At 40.3% G+C, this 24,779-nt stretch overlaps 1 protein-coding gene across 1 annotated transcript in view; it reads left to right on the top strand.

Moving 5' to 3' along the window:
- The first annotated feature begins 6,027 nt into the window (after positions 1–6,027).
- zpld1a (zona pellucida-like domain containing 1a) overlaps positions 6,028–24,779 on the top strand; it is a 35,138-nt gene continuing 16,386 nt past the window's right edge. Inside the window, exons 1-6 of the mRNA XM_072259700.1 lie at positions 6,028–6,133; positions 7,424–7,644; positions 13,343–13,524; positions 13,629–13,701; positions 18,034–18,131; positions 18,217–18,297. Coding sequence (XP_072115801.1) covers positions 6,028–6,133; positions 7,424–7,644; positions 13,343–13,524; positions 13,629–13,701; positions 18,034–18,131; positions 18,217–18,297 — 761 coding nt within the window. The remainder of the gene's footprint in view (positions 6,134–7,423; positions 7,645–13,342; positions 13,525–13,628; positions 13,702–18,033; positions 18,132–18,216; positions 18,298–24,779) is intronic.

Consider the following 24,779-nt stretch of genomic DNA (forward strand, 5'->3'; position numbering starts at 1 on the left):
ATGTGTATGATAGGGTGGAGACTAAGAAAGACTAAATGAACAGATAGTGATGATGCTAAATGAAGATGGATGGCGAAGGCTTGTTAACCACAGCTGATCTGTCAGCAGGAGATGTAAATTGAAGGACAAAGGACAAGAGAAAGAGACAGAGAAAAAGAGAGAGAGAGAGAGAGAGAGAGAGAGAAAGAAAAATTTCAGAATTGTGAATTATAAATTGCTGGAAATCTAAAATAAAGAGAAAGCTGGAGGTACTCAGCAGGTGAGGTAGCATCTGCAAAGAGTGAACATTCTGGGTTGGTCTTCTTCCATCAGAATTGATCAGTTTCCCTGAAAGTTGTAATATGTTTAGCTGGAAGATGAGATGTTGTTTCTCAAACTTACTCTCAGTGGCTACTTTATTAGGTGCACCTGCTCATTAATACAAATACCTAATCAGCCAACCATGGTGTAGCAACTCAATGCATCTAAGCATACAGACATGGGCAAGAGTTTCAGTTGTTGTTCAGACCAAACATCAGAAGGAGAAGGAAATGTGATCTAAGTTACTTTGACTGTGGATTGATTGTTGGTGCCAAACAGGGTGTTTGAATATCCCAGTAACTGCTGTTTACCTGGGAATTTTGTCTCTAGAACAGGGGTCGGCAACCATTTTGCCTCTGTGGGCCAGATTGTGTGTTAATGAGTGGATGGTGGGCCAGATAAATGCCATAAAAAAACTTGAAATATGGGAATTATCCATTAAAATACATCTAGTTATGTTTTGCCTCAAATTAATGAATAGCGCATGCTAGAAAATCATTTGTGCTTAAGGCTGTCTACCCCTGCTCTAGAGCTTACAGAAGATGGTGGGAAAAAACAATTAACATTCAGAGAGCAGCAGTTCTGTGGGAAAAAATGCCTTGTTAATGAGAGAGGCCAGATTGGTTCAAGGTGAAAGGAAGGCAACAGTAACTCAATGAACCATGTTTTACATTAATGGTGTGCAGAAGAGCACACCATTAATGGTGGGCTACAGCAGTAGAGGATCACAAACATACATTCGGCGGACATAGGTACTTAATAATGTGGTCACAAAGCGTAGATTGAGCTTCATTGGGACAATATTACAGATCAAAGACAAAGCAGGTCAGAGTGAAAGTGGGGTTGAATTGCTGAATAAAAATCAACTCAAGTTCAAGTTCCTTGTCATTCAACTGTACAATGAATACCTCCGCACGAAACAACAAGCCAAGGAGCACACACAGTACATATAACTCACACACAACACATAAACCAATATCACTACAAACAAATTAACAAATAATAAGGTGCATTTACCTATTAAAAAATCATTTTGTTTATTTCATGAATTTTTGGATTCTGTGCCAGGAAGTGTTAAAAACTTCAGGACCAAAAGATACAGGAGTGGAATTAGGCCAATCAGTCCCTTGAGTCTACTCAGCCTTTCAATCATGACTGATTCTTGTTTCACAATCCCATTCTTCCACTTTTTTCCCATAACTTTCTTTTTCAATATTTTTATTGATTTCTATACAGAAGAATACAGAGTCCAAGAGAATACATATTATAGAACAAAAGAAAACATACAGTAATACCAGATACAGTATATTGAATCACATTAACGAACTCCTTACCCTATATTCACATAGATTAGATTAATTCATATATTAGAATATAAATAATTTTATTAAGAAAAAAGATCTATACCCACTACCAAAGTCAAAGCCATTTGGGAAAAAAAACTATCAGATAATAAAATATGCTATTAACCAACTTTTGCACTTTAACAAGAAGTCAAAGACTATGAAAATAATTTCATAAATTTTGAAAATCTTGGTTAGTTTCAGAAATTGAACAACGAATCTTTTCTAAATTTAGGCATGCCATAACATCCCGCAACCACTGAGCACGATTAGGTGGAACAGCATCCTTCCATTTAAACAAAAGCGCCCTCCTAGCCAATAAGAGAGATAAAAGCCAGAATGTGCAGATCAGATGTCTTCAACATGATATCTTTCCTTCCAACAATACCAAATAGGGCAGTCAAAGGATTAGGCTTAAAATTTACTTTAAAGAGTACAGAAAAAGTTTGGAATACTTCCTTTCAGTATTTTCCAAGACTTGGGCAAGTCCAAAACGTATGAATAAATGAAGCTTTTCCATTGTTACATCTATCACAGTAGGGAGATATATCCCTATAAAAATAAGATAACTTATCCTTGGTCATATAAGCCCTATGAACCATTTTAAATTGTAATTCCACTTCCCATTCCCATTTCGATATGTCCATCCATGGCCTCCTCCACTGTCAGGTAAGACCACACTTAGGTTGAAGGGACAACTCCCTATATTCTGTTTGGGTAGCATCCAACCTGATGGCATGAATATCGATTTCTCAAAATTCCAGTAATGCTTCCCCCCCACCCCTTCACCATCTCCTTGTCCCTCTCTCTTTTTATTTCCTTGCCTGCCCATCACCTCCCTCTGGTGCTCCTCCCCACCCCCACCCCCACTCTTTCTACTTCCTTCCATCTCATTCTGTCTCTTTCACCAATCAACTTCTGAGCTCTTTGCTTTATCCCTCCCCCTCCAAGTTTCACCTATCACCTGGTGTTTCTCTCTCCCCTCCCTCCACCTTTCAAACTTACCCCTCAACTTTTTTTTCTCCAGTCCTGCCAAAGCGGTTCACCTGAAACATCAGCTGTACTTTTTTTCATAGACGCTGCCTGGCCTGCTGAGTTCCTCCAGCATCTTGTGTGTGTTGCCAGGATTGATGTCTGATATAAGATGTCAACCTTGAAAAAATTAATTCATTTTAATATTCATGGCATGTCGTAATTTAAATGAATGAAAATTCATTTTCTTAATCTGTTCGTTCCCTAAAATGTAACAGATTTAGGCAAAAGCAATAAAATTATCAAGATAATCAAGCACTGAAGTTAATGCAAGGGAAGAAGAAGCACTAAAGGAAAGAGAGGCCATTATGTTTAGCTCATTAAGTAAATTCCATTCATTACAAACTATTAGACAATTATTTAAAATATTCAAGATCTCCAAGCAAACTAGCATAGCAATCATTATTTCCTATACAATGTCCATTCAGTGATAATACTGCTGTAAATGGGCTATCAGTGATTACTTTTAGATATCAATGAGAGAGTTATCCTCCTAATTGAGAACTGAGTCCTGATGAAGGGTTTTGACCTGAAATATCAACTCTTTATTCTCCTTCATAGATGCTGCCTGACTTGCTGAGTTCCTCCAGCAGTTTGCCTGCGTTGCTCTGAGAATTTTACAGCTGATTCTTCATCCTGTTGGTGTTATATCTACCACAGAATTTCGGAGCCCGTTATTTTCTTCCAAATTTGGAAGGATAACATATCACCACCCTCCCAATCAGCCTCTGAAGTATTCAGTGTGAATGTTGGACAGAATACTTGAATTCTGCTGCCAAGTATGGGTAACACCAAGATATCATCAGCCACTGTTACAATTAAAGCTTTCAAAACTGGTTTCCTTTCTCTTTCAACTATCTGGGCATCTTTAGATGATCACATTAGGAGGTCTCTGACCTATTGAATCTAAAGGATTGAAACCCTGCATGATGTATTATAGTCCACTATTATGGCTAGACATGAGCTACATTCATCAACTCACTGTAGTCTTGCTAAGGCTTTGGTAGTAGAACATATGTTATCCAAACTAGATTTATATGTTCGTATAGTGAAATACTGTATCTATGATCTCACTAGTGATACCTAATTGCAAACTGCCTTATACAAGCATTTAACCTAATGACGTTTAGGATTGACATGATTATCACTGCTACTGAGCGTTTTTTGTAAACCCTTGTGCAGAGGGCAGAATGTAAACAACTAGTTAATCTGAGTGTCCTGAAGCACTGATCCAGTTTGACTCCTGGATTGTTTATCATGTCAGTACAATCAGCTATAGTGGCAAAACACAGAAATTGCCTTAATTTTCAAAGCTTTCTCACATTCTTTTTGATTCACTGTTGGTAAGTGTTGAACTAATGGCTCACTAAGAGCATTAGCCTCGCTTCAGTAGGACCAATCTTGCTAAGTAAGCAGGCTTCAGGTTCAAGATGCATTCTAGAGAATAGAGTACGTAAATCATGGAAAAACATCAGTCAAAAAGGAAAGTAGTACAGTTTTGGAAGAACCATCTTTCAGGCGCGATGTCTATCTGGACTCCCATCTTGCACCCTGTTGGATATTCTCTAAAAGGAGAGTAGAGGACCACTCCCTTGAGAGCATAGAGCTCAGAACATAGAATACTACAGCACAGTAAGAGTACTTCAGTCCATAATGTTGTACTGACCTTAACCTACTCTAAGATCAATCTACCCCTTCCATTCTATGTAGCCCTGCATTTTTCTATCATCCATGAACTTATCTAAGAGTTCCTTAAATGTCTGTAATGTATCTGCCCCTATCATTACCCCTGGCAGGGTGTTTTATGCACCCACAAATCTCTGTGTGAAGAACTTATTTCTAACATCCTCATATGCTTTCTTCCAATCACATTAAAATTATGCCCCCTGGCATTAGCCATTTCCACCCTGGGAAAAAAGTCTTTGGTTATCCACTGGATCTATGCCTCTTCTCATCTTCTACAGCTCTATCAAGTCACCTCTCATTGTCTTTCGCTCGAAAGAGAAAAGTCCTATCTTGCTCAACCTATCCATACAAGACATTATCCTGAGAAATCTCCTCTACACCCTCTCTAAAGCTTTCACATCCTTCCTATAAATAGGTGATTGGAAATGACCACAATATTCCAAGTGTGGTCTAACCAGGGTTTTATAGAGCTGCAACATTACCTCACGGCTTTTGAATTCAACCACCACCCCCCCCCCCACCACAAAATGAAGGTCAATACACCATAAACCTTTTTAACCACCCTATCAACTTGTATAGCAACTTTGAGGAATTTGTAGACATGGACCCCAAGATCCCTCTGTTCCTCCACACTAAGAATCCTGCCATTAACCCTGCATTCTGCCTTCAAATTTGACTTACCAAGGCACTCTGACCAACAATTATTTATCAACCATCACCAATAGATAATCTGTTTACTTACATCATCACTGTTGAGGGATGTTGCTGCACAATAACATTTGTCCGCTTAGCAATGAACACATTTTATAGAATGAGGATTTCCAGCAGGGAGTATATTCTGAGATTTTCTGGGCATATTTCCACCATTATGAAATACAAATCCTTACATTACCTTCTTTCAGCTTGTCTTCTACATAGAAATAGAAGGGGTGTTGCTCCGTGGTCAGTGAAATATTTCACTTATAATATAATAACTTATTTATCAAATGGAACCATGCCTATACTGTACTTGCAATTTCCATTATTACTGTGGTTGTTTGTTGGGAACTCAAATGGAAATAGCTAGTGCTATAGAGGGAACAGCCACTGAGCAGAAGGACATCCCTTTAGAACAGAGATGAGGAATGAGGAAGAATTCCTTTTTCCTAAATTGGTGAATCTGTGGAATTTATTTCCACAGAGAGCTGTGTGGGGGGAGGGGGGGCAAGTCATTGGATATACTTAAAGCAGAGTTTGTTGGGTTCTTGTTTAGTGAGGTTGTCAAAGGTTATGAGGCAAAAGCAGTAGAATGGGATTGAGAGGGATAATAAATCATCATAATGGAATGGTGGAGAACACTTGATATGCTGAATGGCCTAATTCTGCACCTGTCTTATGGTCTTCGAGTTAGGAAAGTTCAGTTGAGCACAAACTGAAATTATTCTAAATTAGGATGCAATTAGTTTGTCCAATGAAGGAACAATGTACCAATCTGTGAAATTTTTAGTTTTGTAGGACAAGATCAGTAAGATTTGGAAACACCTTGTAAATGAACACAGTACATCTTGCCTTGTTTTAATCATAACAAATTATATCCAGAGCAGCACCACAGAAGTGGAATTTCTTTTTCGCTATAAATTCTGCTGACACTTGCATGTCTTTTCCACTTCTTTCCAACAGCCTTGCAATGGAACAGCTCTGTATCCTGCTGCTATTAGCTATTAGGATAAGTTCAGTGGATACACAGTTCAATGGCTACAACTGTGATGCCAATCTGCACAGCAGATTCCCTGGTAAGATTAAATAAAATGCATTTGAAATATTTAACTCTTTTAATGCCAAACAGTGATTCAAAAGTGTTTTGTCTTTTACTTGAAAATACTGTTCTCAGAATAATAGATTTTCTAATTTTATTCAACAATCTTCCCCAAGAAGCAAGCTGTGAATTTAGATCACTCTGATTTCAGGATGGTAGATGTCATCTTTTAGATCTTCAGTTGCTCACTTGTGACCGGTTGAACTGTGGGTCTGTTTATTAGCTCCTTGCCCCCCATCCATCCCTATCACCATCCCCCACCTCTGACTCCAGCCTCTCAGCCTTTCTCCTGAGATTAGTGTGATAGATGGTCTCTTTGTACAGCAATGCAAAAGGACTGATTATAATCAGAATCATAATTATTTTCCAGCAGAAGGGTTATCATCTCTCTTACTTTACCAAAAATATGAAATCTGAAATGCTACCTGATCACTTACAACTATCTCATATCAATTTGCAAAGCCTGGTGTGTCACGCTCTGATAATACTCTGAACTATTATCAGCAGGTCATTTGTGAGCAGAATACTCTGCAATCAGCTGCACAGCCATCAACAATGACTTGATTTTACTTAGTTAAATATTCCCAAACTTTATACCAACACCCAAGAAAAAATCACTTTTGATTTGTATACATTAGGAATATGGCTAAAATATTTCCCTGGTTATTTATTTTTAACAAACTCATTAAAGCATTGAAACAGAACACAGAAATTACATTCTGACAATTATTTCTGCAATATTTATTATGTTACCGATTCTTAACACCAAGAGGCAAGCTTCCCACAATTAATAATGCTGACAACGTCTTCATTTAGACTGGACATTGCAGATAGATTAGGGCAGAGCCTCAGCCTTTCCAGGAATCACATTGCATTTACATTTTTCATATTTTATGCTTCAAATCAAATAACCTTGCCTTTATCTGTATCAAATCCAATTACCATTTTTTGACTTATCCACATAATGGATTTGAAACCTTTTGAAATTTTTCATTGATCCTTATGCATCACTGAGGGATATAAATGGGTCTGTATTACAAAGTTCATTTGATCACTGGAGTTAAAAAAACATGCTTACCATCTAACCACTTCAATAGATTACCCTGGCTGATATAATTTCTATGTGTCACAGGTAAGTAACAGTCGATGTCAACAAAAGGAAATTAAGCTTCAGTGGTGTGAAAGAGTGATGTTCAAACTCAGCCAATATTCTGAACTTCTCTGATTATAACATATTTGAATTCATTGAATATTTTTTTTCCCACAGGTGAAAAGGATATCCTTGTCTTCTGTGGAGTGCAGACCATAACAATCAAGATCAATTTTTGTCCAGTACTGTTCTCTGGCTATTCAGAAACAGACTTAGCATTAAATGGTAGACATGGCAACGCGCATTGCAGGGGTTTTATTAATAACAGTACCTTTCCCACAGTTGTTATTTTTACCATCAACCTCAGTACATTAGAAGTCTGTGGAAATAACTTAGTGGTAAGATTTACTCTTGTTTTTGTTTATGATTTGTTATAGACTGATCATTCCTAAATTGCTTATTAACATTAAAATGCTAAAAATAGTTATTTATTTGTCATCTATTTAAGCATCCTATGTTTTCCAGAGATAATCCCATGAAAAAGAGCCTCAATCTCGATATATAGCATGTCAGAAATGTCACTCAAAATTAATGGGGTTTGTTCTCTGCCAGGACTTTGAAGTTTCATTTCAAAGATGCAGTTCATTTACTCTCAAAAACTGGAGAAAATGTCAAATAGCACCAGTGCTGAATCTGGAACTGCACAGAAATTCTCTCAAGGACAGAAGGTGTCAGAAGGTGAACAAGTCATAAAGAGATACTGCCCTGCCCAGGAACAGGCCTTTTAGCCAACTGAGTCAGTACCAACTATCAAGCACTGATTTATACCAGTCCTCCACTAATCAAGTCTCTCCTTATTACACCATTCAGTCAAACACTTGGGACAATGACCAACTAACCCACCAACCCACATATCTAACTGTTTAAGAAATACTCCAAGAATAAGAACAGATAGGAAATAATAGGCTGGTGAGTCTGACATCAGTAGTGGGAAAGTTATTAGAAGGTATTCCAAGAGACTGGATATATAAGTATTTGAATAGACAGGAAATGATTAGCGATAGTCAACATTGATTTCTGTATAGGAGGTCATGTCTAACCAATTTTCTGGAGCTTTTCGAGGAAGTTACCAGGAGAGCTGATGAAGGCAAGTCAGTAGATGTTCTCTACATGGACTTTAGCAAGGCTTTTGATATGGTCCCACAGGAGAGGTCAGTCAAGAAGGTTCAGTCATTGGCATACAAGATGAGGTAGTAAATTTAGTCAAGATACATCTCATTCAGTTTCAAAGACTGAACTACTAAACCACTCTTGAGAGAACAACTTCCCAAAGAAATAGTTAAGGAGGTACTTGGCTCATTAATAAATGGCCAATACATTGAAAAGTTGACCTAATGAATGTTACTGGGTAACATGTTACTGAGAGAAGGAAGGGAAATGCACAGCCAATGCAGATTATACCTGTGGCTGTTCCCCTCAATAGTAAGTACATTGTTTTGCACACTGTTGAGGGGGGCGGTCTACCGGGAGGAGCCACAGTGACCAGCTCTCTGGCATTAGGTATGGTGCTGTGGCTCGGAAGAGCAGAGAGGAGAAAATGACTGCAGTGTTGATTGGAGATTCCATAGTCAGAAGAACAAAGATGAGATTCTGTGGATGCGATAGACACCCAGATGGTATGTTGCCTCCCAGGTGCCAGATATCTTGGATTGGATCCATGGCATTTTCAAAGGGAAGGATGAGCATCCAGAAGTCTTGGTACATATTGGCACCAATGACGGAAGTAGACAAGGTGAGGACGTCTGGAAGGCAGTTTTAGGGAGCACGTAGAAAGCTGCAAAACAGGACCTCCAGAGTAGTAATCTCTGGATTGCTGCCTATGCCACACACCAGTGCAGGTCAGAATAGTGTGTCTTGGCAAGTGAATGCGTAGCTGAGGAAATGGTGCAGGGGGTAAGGAGTTCAGATTTATAGATCATTGGGAACCCTTCTGAGGAAGCTGGGTCCCTTACAAAAGGGTAGGTTACACCTGAACCCAAGTGCTGAGGATGAGGTAGTTGGTTTACAAACAGAGGCAGTGTGTAGTGAGACTCCAAAGGGAAGACTGATGATAGGGCAGAATTAGAGTCAACAGGATAAGTTGCAATATAAAAGGTGGACAAAATCAAAAAGAATGAATACAGGACTAAAGTTGTTATATTTGAATGTGCACAGTATACGAAATAAGGCAGATGCATAGTTACAGATCGGCAGGTATGATGTTATAGACATCACTGAATCATGGCTGAAAGAAGATTCTAACTGGGAGCTTAGCTTCCAAGGATACACATTGTATTAAAAGGACAGGCAGGAAGGCAGAGGGGTTGGCATGGCTCTGTTTATAAAAAGTGAAATCAAATCATTAGAAAGAGGTGACATAAGATTGGAAGATGTTGAATCATTGTGGATAAAAGGAAATGCAAGGGTAAAAAGACCCTGAGAGGAGTTGTATACAGACATTCAAACAGTGTAAGGATATGGTCTACAAATTACAACGGGAGATAGAAAATGCATCTCAAAAGGGCAATATTACAATAGTCATGGGGGATTTCAGTATAGGGGTGGATTAGGAAAATCAGGTCAGTGCTGGGTCACAAGGGCGGGAATTTCTAGAATGCCTACGAGATAGCTTTTTTGAGCAGCTGATGGTTGAACGTATTAGGGGAAAAGCTGTTCTGGATTGGATGTTGCATGATGAACCCAAATTGATTGGAGAGCTTAAGATAAAGCAATCCTAATATGATTGAATTCACCCTACAATTTGAGAAGGAATGCTAAAGTCAAATGTATCATTATTACAGTGAAATAAAAGGAATTACAGAGGAATCAGAGAGGAGTTTGCCAATATTGATTGGAAAAGAACACTGGCAGGAATGATGGCAGAGCAGCAATTGCTGGAATGCCTGGAACCGATTTGGAAATCACAGGATATTTACATTCTAAAGAGGAGGAAGTATTATAAAGGCAAGATGACACAAGCATGGCTAACAAGGGAAGTCAAAGCCAAGATAAAAGCTGTAGAGGGCATATAATAAAGCAAAAATGAGTGGGAAGTTAGAGATTGGGAAGCTTTTAAAAACCAACAGAAGACAACTAAAAAAGTCATTAAGAAGTTCAAAGGTGTGAGAGATTAGAAGTGTGTAGTTGCCATGACTAGAGAGAAGGGTCTTGGCAAACTAAGGTCAGAAATTACATAAGTCACCTGGACCAGATGGTGTACACCCCAGGGTTCTGAAAGAGGTGGCTGAAGAGATCGTGGAGGCATTGGTAATGATCTTTCAAGAATTATTAGATTCTGGAACGGTTCCAGAAGACTGGAAAATTGCAAATGTCACTCCACTCTTCAAGAAGAGAGAGAGGCAGAAGAACAGAAATATAAGCTAGCTAGGAGGACCTCAGTGGTTGGGAAAATGTTGGAGTCGATTGTTAAGGATGTGGTTTTGGAGTACTTGGAGAAACATGACAAAAATATGCCATAGTCAGCATGGCTTCCTCAAGGGAAAATCTTGCCTGACGAATCTGTTGGAATTCTTTCAAGAAATAACAAGCAGGATAGACAAAGGAGAATCAGTGGATGCTGTGTACTTGGATTTTCAGAAGGCCTTTGACAAGATGCCACACCTGAGGCTGCTTGACAAGTTGAGGCCATGGTATTACAGGAAAGATACTAGTATAGATAAAGCAGTGATTGATCGGCAGGAGGCAACAAGTGGGAATAAAGGAAGCCTTTTCTAGTTCAGTGCCATTGACTAGTGCTGTTCCACAGTGACCACTTATTTTTACACTGTATGTCAATGACTTGGATAGCTTGGTTGCAAAGTTGCAGAACAATATGAAGATGGGTGGAGGGGCAGGTAGTTTTGAGGAAGTAGAGGCTTCAGCAGGACTTAGACAGATGAGGAGGATGGGCACAGAAATAACAGATGGAATATAGTGTTGGGAAGTGTATGGTCATGCACTTTAGTGGAAGAGATAAAACGGTAGATTATTTTCTAAATAGCGAGAATATTCAAAAATCTGAAGTGCAAAGGGCCTTGCTAGTCCTTGTGCAAGATTCCCTAAAGGTTAATTTGCAAGTTGAGTCAGTGGTGAGGAAGGCAAATGCAATGTTAGCATTCATTTCAAAAGGACTAGAATACAAAAGCAAGGATGTAATATTGAGGCTTTATAAAGCACTGGTGAGGCTTCATGAGAGGGTTCAAAGGAAGTTCACAAAGATGATTCCAGGATTGAGTGGTTTGTCATATGAAGAGTATTTGATGGCTATGGGCCTGTATTCACTGGAATTCAGAGGAATGAGGGGTGACTTCATTAAAACCTATCGAATGGTAAAAGCCTTGATAGTGGATGTGGAAAGGATTTTCCTATGGCCAGAGAACACATTCTCAGAATAGAGGGGTATCCTTTTAGAAAGGAAATGAGGAAACATTTTTTTAGCCAGAGAGCAGTGAATCTGAGGAATTCTTTGCCACAGGCATGAGTGGAGGCCAAGTTTTTATGTATATTTAAAGCAGAGGTTGATAGATTCGTGACTGGTCAAGGCATGAAAGGATATGGTGAGAAGGCAGAAGATTGGGGCTAAGAGGGAAAATGGATCAGCCATGATGAAATGTTGGAGCTTACTCAATGGGCCAAATGGCCTAATTCTATTCCTATATCTTATGATCTTAACAATGGCCACAATCTATATGGGGTTTGAGAACAAGTTAATAAGACTGCAAGACCATGAGAGATAGGAAGAGAATTAGACCATTCTACCCATCGAGTCTGCTCTGCATTCAATCATAACTAATTTATTATCCCTCTCAAACCTATTCTGTTGCCTTCTTCCCATAACCATGTACTCCCTACTAATCAAGAACCTATCAACCTCTGGTTTAAAGAAACCCAAGGACCTGATCCCCACCACTGTCTGTGGCAATGAATTCCACAGATTCATCGCCCTCTGGCTAAAGAAATTCCTCCTCATCTCTGTTCTAAAGGGATATCCTTGTATTGAGGTTCCTTGACTCTCCCACTATTGGAAATATCCTCCCTATGTCCACTTTATCTAGGACTTTAAATATTTGATAGGTTTCAATGATTTACCCCCTCATCCCATTCTTCTAAACTCAGATGCAGACCCTGAGCCATCAAACACTCTTCATATGTTGACCCTTTCATTCCTGGGAATATGCTTGTGAACCCCTTCCAGATCATCTCCACTGTCAGCATATCCTTTCTTGGATCTGGGGCCTAAAACTTCTCACAATACTCCAAGTGCTGTCTGATCAATACCTTGTAGAGCCTTAACATTTATGTAGAATCTTGCTTGTACTTTCTAGTCCTCTCAAAATGAATGCTCACAATTATTTTGCCTTTCTTACTTCAGACTCAAACTGCAAGTTAACCTTAGTGAATCCTGCACTAGTATTCCCAGGTCCCCTTACGCTTCCCGATTTCTGAATTTGCTCCTCAGTTGTAAAAGAGTCTATGCCTTTATTTCTTCTACCAAAGTGCATGGCTATACTCTTCCCTACACTGTATTCCATTTGTCACATTTTTGTCCATTCTCCTAATCTGTGTAAGACCTTCTGCAGACCTCCTGCTTCCTCAACACAACCTGCACCCCTGCCTTTATATCTTTGTATCATCCACAATCCTGGCTAAAAACCATTAATTTCCTCATCCAGATCATTGACATTTAACAGAAAAAAGCAGCTGTGATACTGATGTCTGTAGAATATTGCTAGTCTCTGTCAGCCAACCAGAAAACACCCCCTTTATTGTCAATCTTTGCTTCCTGCCATGCCAGTATCTTTCCTCGATACTGCAGGCTCTTATCTTGTTAAGCAGCCTCATTGTGGCTAGATCCATTGCTAATTTATCATTGTGCCATCTCCTTTTGAATCAAATCATGGCTTCAACACAAAATAAATGTTATTGCAGTCTGTGACAGGTAAGCCAACATCATTTCGCTCTTTCAGCTTCCCCTCTTAATGAAGTGTATTCCCTAGATTACATGTGCCTCTATTTTGAGTTTTAAAATAAGTAAAAATTTGTCTTTTTCTTTTATAGGTATCTGCTGCTCAAGGAGTTAATGCATTAGGCAATATTTCAATGGTGCAATTTGGGAACATTTCAGGTTATATTGACACTCCTGACCCACCAACCATTATTAGTTACCTGCCAGGCCTGCTGTACAAGTACAGCTGTAGCTATCCTCTGGAATATCTTATCAACAACACTCAACTGGCTTCGTAGGTTTAAATTTTAAAGGGAAAAATATTTCAGCATTTTTCTGTTTGCTACTTGACAAATATTCCTGCTCAGTTTTAAAGTACTTCTAAAATGTTACTTTTAGATCATCTGCAGCGATATCAGTGAAAGACAGCAATGGTACATTTATCAGTACCTTGAGCTTACTCCTGTACAATGTAAGTTTGTCAGCATCTTTTTTTAAGATAAGATTTATTCATTGATGTAGTATCAATAGCCAATTGAGCCATGATTCTTGTTTTGCGGCTACTCATTGTGAAATGTGTAAAATTGCTGAGGACAAACAATTCCAAAGCAATTCCAACTCTAAACCTGATGACAAAACATTATCAACTTTAAACACTTAAAGGCGCACATTCCCTAAATGATGAGATATCGATTTACCTTGGGATAGAATTTTACATTACGCCATTTCAGCCTTACCCCGTAATTTGATCTATGATCCAGTACAATACTAAAGGAGTATTGCATTGTGAATTATATGTTCATTGTGACTTCCTATTGTATATCTCTCTGATAAGAGGCACAATTGTACTCCCATAATTCACACTTTGAGTTTCGATAAATTCATTAAATGAGTACATTATTGGAAAATAACCTGACATCTGTGTATTAGGATCTCACTATCTTTGGAAAAGTATAGTATTTAATCTGTTGATCTCAGTAACCAATACTGGATAAAATCTGTACACCTATGTCACCTTTGCTCTAGGTCCCACACAACAAACCTTTGGGCTTTTATTCTCAATTTGCTCTTTTTCTCTCTCTTACTCCTTTCCCCACTCCAATATTCCTGTATGTACTCCAAATTCTCAATGGCTCTGTCCCTCTACTCATGTATCTGTTTTCCATTTTCCCTTTATGCAATCACTATAATAGTCTGTATTAAGAACTATGTGGAAAGGCCGCTCGGGACTGCCAGGAATAGGTCCAGAATCAGGAACCAAGCAGAAGAAATAGAAAGTCGAAAGAATTAGACTGTTAAGACTAAGTTAGAGATCTGACCAGACATCTAATCTGATTGAGTTCAGTTTCAAATTTGAAAAGGAGAAGCTGGTATCAGGTGTATCGATATTTCAGTGGAACAAAGGAAATTACAGTGGTATGAGAAAGGAACTGGCCCAAGTAGATTGGAAAAGTAAGCTAGATGGAGGGATGATAGAGCAGAATTCGATGAAATTCCTACAAGAAATAAGGAAAGTGCAGGAAAAATATATTCCAAGAGAAAAGAAAATCATGAATGGAAAAATGGCACAAATGTGGCTAACGAGAGAGGTTAAGGCTAAAATAAAAGCAAAAGAGACAGCGTTTTAAGGAAGCAAAAATTAGTGGGAAAACTGAGGACTGGACGACTCTTAAAAACTTACAGAAGGAAACTAAGAAAGTCATTAGGTAAGAAAAGATGAATTATGAGAGTAAGCCGGCAATTAACATCAAAAAGGATACTAATAGTTTTTTTTAAATATATGAAGAGTAAAAGTGTGAGACGGGTAGATATAGGACTGATTGAAAATGACGCTGGAGAAATTATAATGGGTAACAAAGAGATGGCAGAGGAACTAAATGAGTATTTTGCATCAGTCTTCACAGTGGAAGACATTAGCAACATACCTGATAGCCAGGGGTCTCAGGGAATAGAATTAGGTACAGTCAAGATTACTAGAGAGAAGGTGCTTGGGAAGCTAAATGGACTAAGAATAGATAAGTCTCCCGGACCGGATGAGGTGCACCCACGGGTTCTGAAGGAGGTGGCTTTGGAGATTGTGGAGGCATTGGAAATGATCTTCCAGGAATCAATAGACCCTGGCATGGTTCCGGAGGACTGGAAGGTCGCAAATGTAGTTCCACTGTTTAAGAAAGGAGGGAGTCAGCAAAAAGAAAATTACAGACCTATTAGTCTGACATTGCTAGTTGGAAAGTTATTGGAGTCGATCCTCAAGGACGAGGTTATGAAATACCTCAAGGTGCATGACAAGATAGGCTGAAGCCAGCATGGTTTCTTGAAGGGAAGATCCTGCTTCACCAACCTATTGGAATTTTTTGAGGTAATCTCAAATAAGATTGACAAGGGAGAGGCTGAGTATGTTGTGTATTTGGATTTTCAAAAGGCGTTTGATAAGGTGCCACATAAGAGGCTGCTTAATAAGATGAGAGCCCATGGAATTACTGGAAAGATATTGGAATTGGTGGAGCATTGGCTGATAGGCAGAAAGCAAAGGGTGGGAATAAAGGGATTCTGATTGGTTGCTGGTTACTAGTGGTGTTCCGCAGGGGTCGGTGTTGGGGCCGCTTCTTTTTACAATGTATATCGATGATTTAGATTATGGATTAAATGGTTTTGTTGCTAAGTTTGCGGATGACACCAAGATAGGTAGAGGAGCAGGAAGTGGTGAAGAAACGGAGAGGCTGCAGAGAGACTTGGTCAGTTTAGGAGAGTGGGAAAAGAAATGGCAGATGAGATACAATGTTGAGAAATGTACAGTTGTACATTTTGGAAGAAGAAATAATTGGGCAGATTATTACTTAGATGGGGAGAAAATTCAAACATCGGAAGTGCGAAGGGACTTGGGGGTCCTCGTGCAGGATACCCTAAAGGTTAACCACCAAGTTGGATCGGCAGTAAGGAAAGCGAATGTTATGTTGGCATTCATTTCAAGAGGAATAGTGTAAAAGAGTAAGGAGGTGTTGATGAGGCTCTATGGGGCACTGATGAGAGCTCATTTGGAATAATGTGTGCAGTTTTGGGCCCCCTATCTCAGAAGGGATGTTCTGATGTTGGAGAGAGTTCAGAAAAGATTTACGAGGATGATTCCTGGAATGCAGGGGCTAACATATGAGGAATGTTTGTCGGCTCTTGCACTGTATTCATTAGAGTATAGAAGAATGAGAGGGGATCTCATAGAAACATTTCAAACGTTGAAAGGGTTGGACAGAGTAGACGTGGAAAGGTTGTTTCCCTTGGTGGGTGAGTCCAGGACAAGAGGCCACAATCTTAGAATTAGAGGGTACCCATTTAAAACAGAGATGAGGGGAAATTTTTTTAGCCAGAGGGTCGTGGATTTATGGAATTCTTTGCCACATGCGGCTGTGGAGGCCCGGTCATTGAGGGTGTTTAAGGAGGAGATTAATAGGTATCTAATTAGTCAGGGTATCAAGGGATATGGGAAAAAGCCAGAAATTGGAACTAGATGGGAGAATAGTTTAGCTCATGGTGGAGTGGTGGAGCAGACTTGATGGGCCGAATGGCCTACTTCTGCTCCTCTCTTGTGATCTTGTAATCCATAGAAAATCCAGTACTGGGACATCCAGAGCCCTGCAAAATGCAAGAGGTAGGGGAGAAGCTAAAGGGTTGGAGGGACCATGGTCCATACAATTAGAAGGGCTCAGAGCAGGTCAAAGCAGGCTGTTCACATAAGGCAGGACTGAAAATTAACAACAAGTTAGGAGGTCAAAGGAATGGAGACTGAGGTATACGGAAATGTTTGGTAAGAGTAAGTGGAATCATATGATTGTTTTTGAAAGAGGCCAAGGTAAGAAGAACAGAAATTCATTGAGGTTGAGAAGTTGGGTAGAGTCAAAGAATAATTGTAGGAAGATTGGGTAAGTACCTAAATCTGGATTGCATAGAGAAATACAAAGAAAAAAGTGCAGAGATTTCACTGTAACAAAGACATTCTTGTATGCTTAGATTAATTTGAGGTAGAACATGATTACCATCAACAGATCATGAATATAAGGTATCATACAAAATTTCAGATGTGGTAGAGAAAAATATTTAGATATTAAATGAAAACTAAATGAATCACATCAAAATTATACATGGATCACTGCTCATTTTTGATCATTTTGGTTGGTATCTACACTATTTGGGTATCAGGAGAACCAATAAGTGCATCATGGGACATACTGGATCCAGTGCTGTTGACTTATGGATAAGGAGAAAAAGGGAGTCTGGTCTGTGGAGGCATTAGCCCAGAAATCGATTTGAAATGTATTCTGATGTTTGATTTTGTTTGATTTTTAGAGCTGTACCCAAGAAATTGTACTGTGTAGCATGATATTCTTGTGCAATCCACTCTCCACAGCAACCGCTTCCTCCCTTGGTGCTCCCCCACCACTAACACTTCCACCCTTCTCTCTTCCCCGAACACATTTACTCCATGATTACCTCTCAGATTTCCTCTAGAAAGGAAAGGACTATTCTATTGTCTTGTTTGCATCAAATTATCACCACCAAGGGAATGACACAAATTGCAACCTCCCACTTGACTTCTGTGCATAACATGTTACAATCCCCATGCAGAACTTTGCTAATAGCAGGAAGCAGTCATTATTTGTGGGCATAATGGAAAAAAAATGTTAGAATTTGTTACTGGCTTCTTGCACATTCCAATACCCAGAGCAATGAATTACACAATAGAAAGAGAAGGAATCTATTTATTCAGCAAATAAAGTGCTGAGAATTTGCCACAACCTTGTCATTTCTCCAGGATTCAGCCTACAACCTCCCTCTAGTGATACCACCTGTGGGATTGCCCTTAAAAACCAAGGTGTACGCAGCTGTGAAAGCTACAAATCTTGATGGCAGGTAACAACTTAATATTAAATCTTAACTTTGTTTTTTTTGTGTGATAAGTATTTCCGGATAAAAAAATATCATGTTCCCTGTACAGATGGCATGTCTTCATGGATTATTGTTACACTACTCCTTCCGGTAATCCAAACGATGAACATAGATATGATCTTTTCTTCAGGTGAGTGGTTTTCTTATTTTAAGATCTGTGGGTGGAGAGATGTTCTCCAGAGAGCAGGGAAACTTTATGGTTAATGGTTCTTCTAGAGTAAGGTGTGAGTGTTTTTGCATTAGCAGAGTAGTAAACTGAGGATACAGGTGCAAGGTGATTCAAAAAAATAAAACAGGAAAGATATGAGAATATATTTATCTATAGTAAGTATTGATTATGCGTGTCGTGCCTGAAAGAACATAAAAATAAATTCAGTAGAAATTGATTTGAAAGATTATGGTAAAAGAACAGGGTTTAATTGCAATTCATTGTGGCATTGTTCTGTGTTTTTACAATAGAAAATAAGAATATACGAAATAGAAGCAGGAGTGGACTTACTTTCAATATTCAGTTCTTCTACCACATCCACTTCAAGTGGTGCATAGTTTTCCACCTTAGCAAAAGATCTCAGTCCAAGGCTTCAACATGGCAGGACATCCACAGTTCTCCTTTTGACTCATTTTCCTGTCTGGATGGCCTAGCCTCCGTCAGCCACATAGCTCTCATTGTGTGATTATGGCCCTTCCATTTTAGAAACTTCAGCCAAGGAAAATTGAACTTGTTAAAACATCTAAACAATATACTGTAGATTTCAATAAAATCACAAAACTAAGCTATGAACTCTGAAGAATATGGACTGATTTCTCCATTTCTCCTTATTTGCTATCTCTTCACTCACTTTCAGGTAAAAATATTGATCCTTGTGGGGGGTGGGGGGAAGACCAAAAGTGCACACTGTATCTCAGAGTCTCACTGAAGGCACGTATACTTAATTACAGCAAGCTTAACACACTTACTCTCCAACTCCCATTTTAATAAGAGCTGTTAATTACTGACCTAAATATCCCACCTTTTATATTGGCATCAGCAAATTTGAATTCATTATGTTCACCTAAGTCATTGATGTAGATCAATTAGACAGATTAACTTTAGTCCCCCAGACAAATTCAGTCTCCTTAATTCATTGCAATTGGCCTCCTGCTGAAGCAGATGCCATATCCCTGGCCCTACAATCAGCTCTGGAGCATCTGGACAGTAAAGACGTCAACGTTAGACTGTTATTTATTGACCTTTAGTACTAAATTCCAAGCAAATTTATTTCTCAAACTAGGATGCTATACTTCCTTTTGCAACTGAATCCATGACGTCCAAACCAACATACCACAATCAGCAGGAACGGGCATCAACACCTCCTCCACAATTATTCTCAACGCTGGCATCCGCAAGGTTGCAACCTCAGCCCCCTGCTCCATGTTCTGTACACTCACGACTATGTGGCCAAATTCTGCTCTACTTCCGTATAGAAGTTCGCAGATGATGCCACCATGGTAGATTTTATCTCAAATAATAAATCTGTGTATAACCGGGGTGGGGGGGGGGAGGGAGAGAGAGAGAGAGAGAGAGAGCGAGCGCCTAATGGTGCGATTTTACAACCTTTCCTTCAATGTCAGCAAACAAGAGCTGGCCATTGACTTCAGGAAGGAGGGGCAGTGCACATGCTGCTGAGGTGGAAAGGATTGAGAGATTTAAATTCCTAGGAGTGAACAGCCTAGTCAAACTATGTTGACACCTTGGCTAAGAAAACTCTTCAGTGCCTTTACTTCCTCAAGGCTAAAGAAGTTTGATATGTCCCTTTTGCCACCCCGCCTCCGCATGAATTGTTATTGATGCACCCCAGAAAGCATCCTTTCCAGGCACACCATGGCTTGCTGTGGCAACTGCTCTGCCCGTGACCACATGAAGTTGCAGATATCTGTGTGCACAGCTCAACACATCATGGAACCCAGCCTGTTAGGCAGCATCTATCGAAATGAATGAACAGTCAACGTTTCGTGCCAAGATCCCTGATCAGGACTGGAAAGCAAGGGGGAAGATGCCAGAATAAGAAGGTGGAGAGAAGTGGTAAAAGCTCGAAGGTGATGGGTGAAGTGGGCGGGGATAAGGAGATGATTTAAGGATCTGGTAGCCGATAGTTCGAAAAGGTGAAATACTGTAGAAAGAGGAATCTGGAGAGGAGGGTGGACCTTGAGAGAAAGGGAAGGTGGAAAGGAGAAAGGGAAGCTGGAAAGGCACCAAGGGGAAGTGATAGGCAGGTGAGCAGAAGGGCTAAGAAGGGAGATCCAGAGCAGGGAAATGAAGAAGAGGAAAGAGGGATGGAAAAATCGATATTCCTGGCATCAGGTTGGAGGCTACCTAGACAGAATAGAAGGTTCTGTTCCTCCAACCCGAAAGTGGTCTCATTGTGTCAGAAGAAGAGGTCATGAACCAACATGTCAGAATGGGGATTTCAATTGAAATGGTTGGCCACCTGGAAACCCTGCTTTTTGCGGATGGAGCCAGGGTGCTGGAAAAAGTGGTACCCCAATCGATGTCAGGTATCACCAGTGCAGAGCAGACCACATTGGGAACACCGGATACAGTAGACGACCCTAATTTGCAGATGAAGTGTTGCCTCAGCTGCAAAGTGTGTTTGGGGCCCTGAATGGAGGTGAGGCAGTACATAAATGGGGAAGTGTAGCACTGCCTCCAATTACAGGGTAAGTGCAAGAAGGGAGATTAGAGGGGAGGGATGAATGGACAAGGGAGTCACAGAAGGAGCGATCTCTGCAGAAAGCTGAGATAGGGAGGGAGGTAAAGATGTGCGCTTGGTGGTGAGGACCTGTTGAAGATGGCAGAAGTTGTGATGAATTGTGTTAGATGCAGAGGCTCATGGGGTGGTAGGCGAAGACAAGAGGAACCCTATCCCTGTTATGGCTGTGGGAAAATGGGTTGAACATGGATATCCAGGGAATGGAAGAGATGCAGATGAGGGCAGAATCAATGGTGGATGAAGGGAATACCCCGCTCTTTAAAGGGGCGGGCATCTCTGATGTCCTGGAATGGAAAGCCTCATTCTGGGAAATGATGCAGTAGATACGACGGAACTAAAAAAAAGGGAAATCAGGATATCCTGGTGGCCAACCATTTCAAGTTCAATCCCCATTCCCAGTCTAATATGTCGGTCCATGGTCTCCTCTACTGCCATGATGAGGCCACTCTCAGGTTGGAGGAGCAACGAGTTGTATTCAGTCTAAGTATTCTGCAACCTGATGGCATGACCATTGATTTCTCTAACTTCTGGTAATTTCTTTCTCTTCCTCTTCCTCCTTCATTGCCCCACTCTGGCCCCTTTCTTACTTCTTCTCCTCACCTGCCTATCACCTTCTGCGGTGTCCCTCCACCTTCCAGTTCTCCCATGGTCCACTCTCCTCTCCGATCAGGTTCCTTCTTCTCCAGCCCATTACCTTTACAAGCTATCACCACCCAGCTTACTTCATCCCCTCTCCCTCACTCCCTCACCCACCTGACTTCATTTAACACCTTCTTGTATGTACTCCTTCCCCCCCCCCACACCCCCACCTTCTTATTCTGGAACCTCCCGCCTTCTTTTCCAGTCCTGATGAAGGGTCTTGACCCAAAACATTGACTGTTTATTCATTTCCACAGGTGCTGCTTGACCTGCTGAGTTCCTCTAGCATTCTTTGTGTTGCTCTGTATTTCCAGCATCTACAGACTCCCTAGTGTTTATGGAAACTGGCTTCCCATCTGTGGGCTCTGTCTACACTTCCGGCTGACTCATTAAGGCAGACAGCATGATCAAAGATCCCACCCACTCCAGACATTCTCTCTTCTCCCACCCTCACACCGGGCAGAAGTTACAAAAGGCTGAAAGCACGTACACAGAGCTCAAGGACAGCTTCTAATCCTAGTTCAATAAAATGGACCCTTGACCTCACAAACTACCTCCTACTGACCTCACACCTTGCATCCATCTGCACTGCATTTTCTTTACACAGTAAAACTTCATCTTACACTCTGTTATTATTCTACCTTGCACTACTTCAATTCACTATTGTAATGGATTGATCCATGTGGACACTATGCAAGACAAGATTTCTTCTGCACATCGGTAAATGTGACAATAAATCATGTTAACTTTAAGAATCATAAATTGTTGAGGTCAAAGCGCAGATTCTTGTTGCTCCCTAGCTTTGTCAAATTGTCAGCGCTGAAATGATTTATTTAATCCATCTAAAACAGAATCAGACTTTTCAAATTCAGAGTCCATGAACTATCTGGCAAACTGAGTGCCTTTTAATCTGATTCTACAAAAGAAACTAGGAATTGGGGTGGAAATCACAAACAGAAAATCTGCAGATGCTGGAATTTTTAGTGGGTGCAAGGGGACAAAGGTGAGGCCCTTACTGATTGGGGTGGAAATACGGCCTCCATCTTTACTCAATTGTAAAAATTATCTGCAGTCCACCATGACTTCTGAATTGAATTGAATTGACTGTATTTCTTACATCCTTCACATACGTGAGGAGTAAAGATTTTTACGCTATGTCTCTGTCTAAATGTGCAATGTGTAATCATAGTAATTTATAATAATTAATAATGAATAGATCAGTCAATGTAACATAAAATACACTCAGATCAGCGTGAGTTAATCAGTCTGATGGCCTGGTGGAAGAAGCTGTCTCGGAACCTGTTGGTCCTGGCCTTTATGGTGCGGTATCGTTTCCGGAATGGTAGCAGCTGGAACAGTTTGCGGTTGGGGTGACTTGGCTCCCTAATGATCCTACAGGCCCTTTATGCACACCTGTGCTTGTAAGTGTCCTGAATTATGGGAAGTTCACAACTTCAGATGCACTGGGCTGTCCACACCACTCTCTGCAGAGTCCTGCAATTAAGGGAGGTACAGTTCCCATACCAGGCAGTGATGCAGCCTGTCAGGAAACTCTCAATTGTGCCCCTGTAGACAGTTCTTAAGATTTGGAGGCCCACACCAAATGTTCTCAACTGTCTGAGGTGTTAACATTGTTTGAAAAATCTGATAAATGCAGGTAAGAACCAGAGTTGTATGCATTGTAGCCCTACATACTAACAAATTCTCTCATTATAGCTCCACTGGAAATGTAATCTGTATGCCCATCCATCCCTCTTGCTACCAATCTATTTCACTACCAGATCTCTATGGTTGTATTTTTGTCTGACTCTCTTTACCTCCATCTATCTGCCTGCAGCCCTGTATGTTCCTATTCATGCGTTCATCTCTCTAAGTCAATCTTATCTATTCATTACTATGCTTTCCCTACTACCTCTCAGAATTCTATGACTATTCATGGAGGCCAACAAACCATTCTATTTGTAACCAACCTAAAATCAAATTCAGAAGTCCCAATCTAATCCAGAATCACTTTTCATTAAATTATATATGAATACACCTATTTGGGAAAATTTTGACCTCCTCTAGCCCATCCAGACATGATCAAGTCTGGATCATGTCTGATTCACTTTATCTCTCAGCCCCATTCTTCTGCCCTCTCCCTGTAAGCTTTCACGCCTTGACTAATCAAGAACCTATCAACATCCATCTTAATTACGCCCAATGAGCCACCTATGGCAACGAATTCCACAGATTTACCACTCTGGCTTAGGAAATTCCTCCTCATCTCTGTTCTAAATGGATGTCCCTCTATTCTGAGGTTGCACCCTTTGGTCCTAGACTTCCCCACTATAGGAAACATCCTCTCCACATCCAATCTATCAAGGCCTTTCAATATTTGACAGATTTCAATGAGATTCCACCCTCATTCCAATAAATTCCAATGAGTACAGGCCAAGAGCTATCAAATACTCCTCATACAATATCCTAGAATCCCAGTATCATTCTCATGATCCTTCTCTGAACCATCTCCCATATCAGCACATCCTTCCTTAGATAATGGGCCTATAATTGCTCTCAATACTCCAGGTGAGGCCTCATAAAGCCTCAGCATTCCATTCTTCCTTTTATATTCTAGTCCTCATGAAAAGAATGCTAACATTGCATTTGATCTTCCACACCACTGATTCAACCTGCAAATTAACCTTTAGGGGATCCTGCTTGAGGACTCATAAGTCCCTTTGCACCTTGGATTTTTTAATTTTCTGCCCAATTAGTAAATAGCTTACACTTTTGTTCCTTCTACCAAAGTGCACAACCATACAATTCCCGAAACTGTATTCCATCTGCCACTTCTTTGCCCATTCTCCTAATATCTAAGTCTGCTGCAGCCTCCATTTCCTCAACACTACCTGTCACTCCACCTATCTTTGTATCATCCACAAACTTGGCCACAGAGACAACAATTCCATCATCCAAATCATTGAGACATAATGTAAAAATAGGTTGTCCCAAAGATGACCCTGCAGAACGCCACTAGACACCAGCAGCTGTGCAGAAAAGGCCCCTTTATTCCCACTCTTTGCCTCCTGCCAGTTAGCCAATCTTCTATCCATGCTAATATCTTTCATGTAATACCTTGGGCTCTTACTTTGTTAAGCAGCCTTGTGTGTGGCACCTTGTTGTACACTTTCTGAAAATCCAATGATACAACATCCATTGATTTCCCTTTGCCTACCCTGCC

The sequence above is a fragment of the Mobula birostris genome, chromosome 6, assembly GCF_030028105.1.
Source record: "Mobula birostris isolate sMobBir1 chromosome 6, sMobBir1.hap1, whole genome shotgun sequence".
Classification (NCBI taxonomy): Eukaryota; Metazoa; Chordata; class Chondrichthyes; order Myliobatiformes; family Myliobatidae; genus Mobula; species Mobula birostris.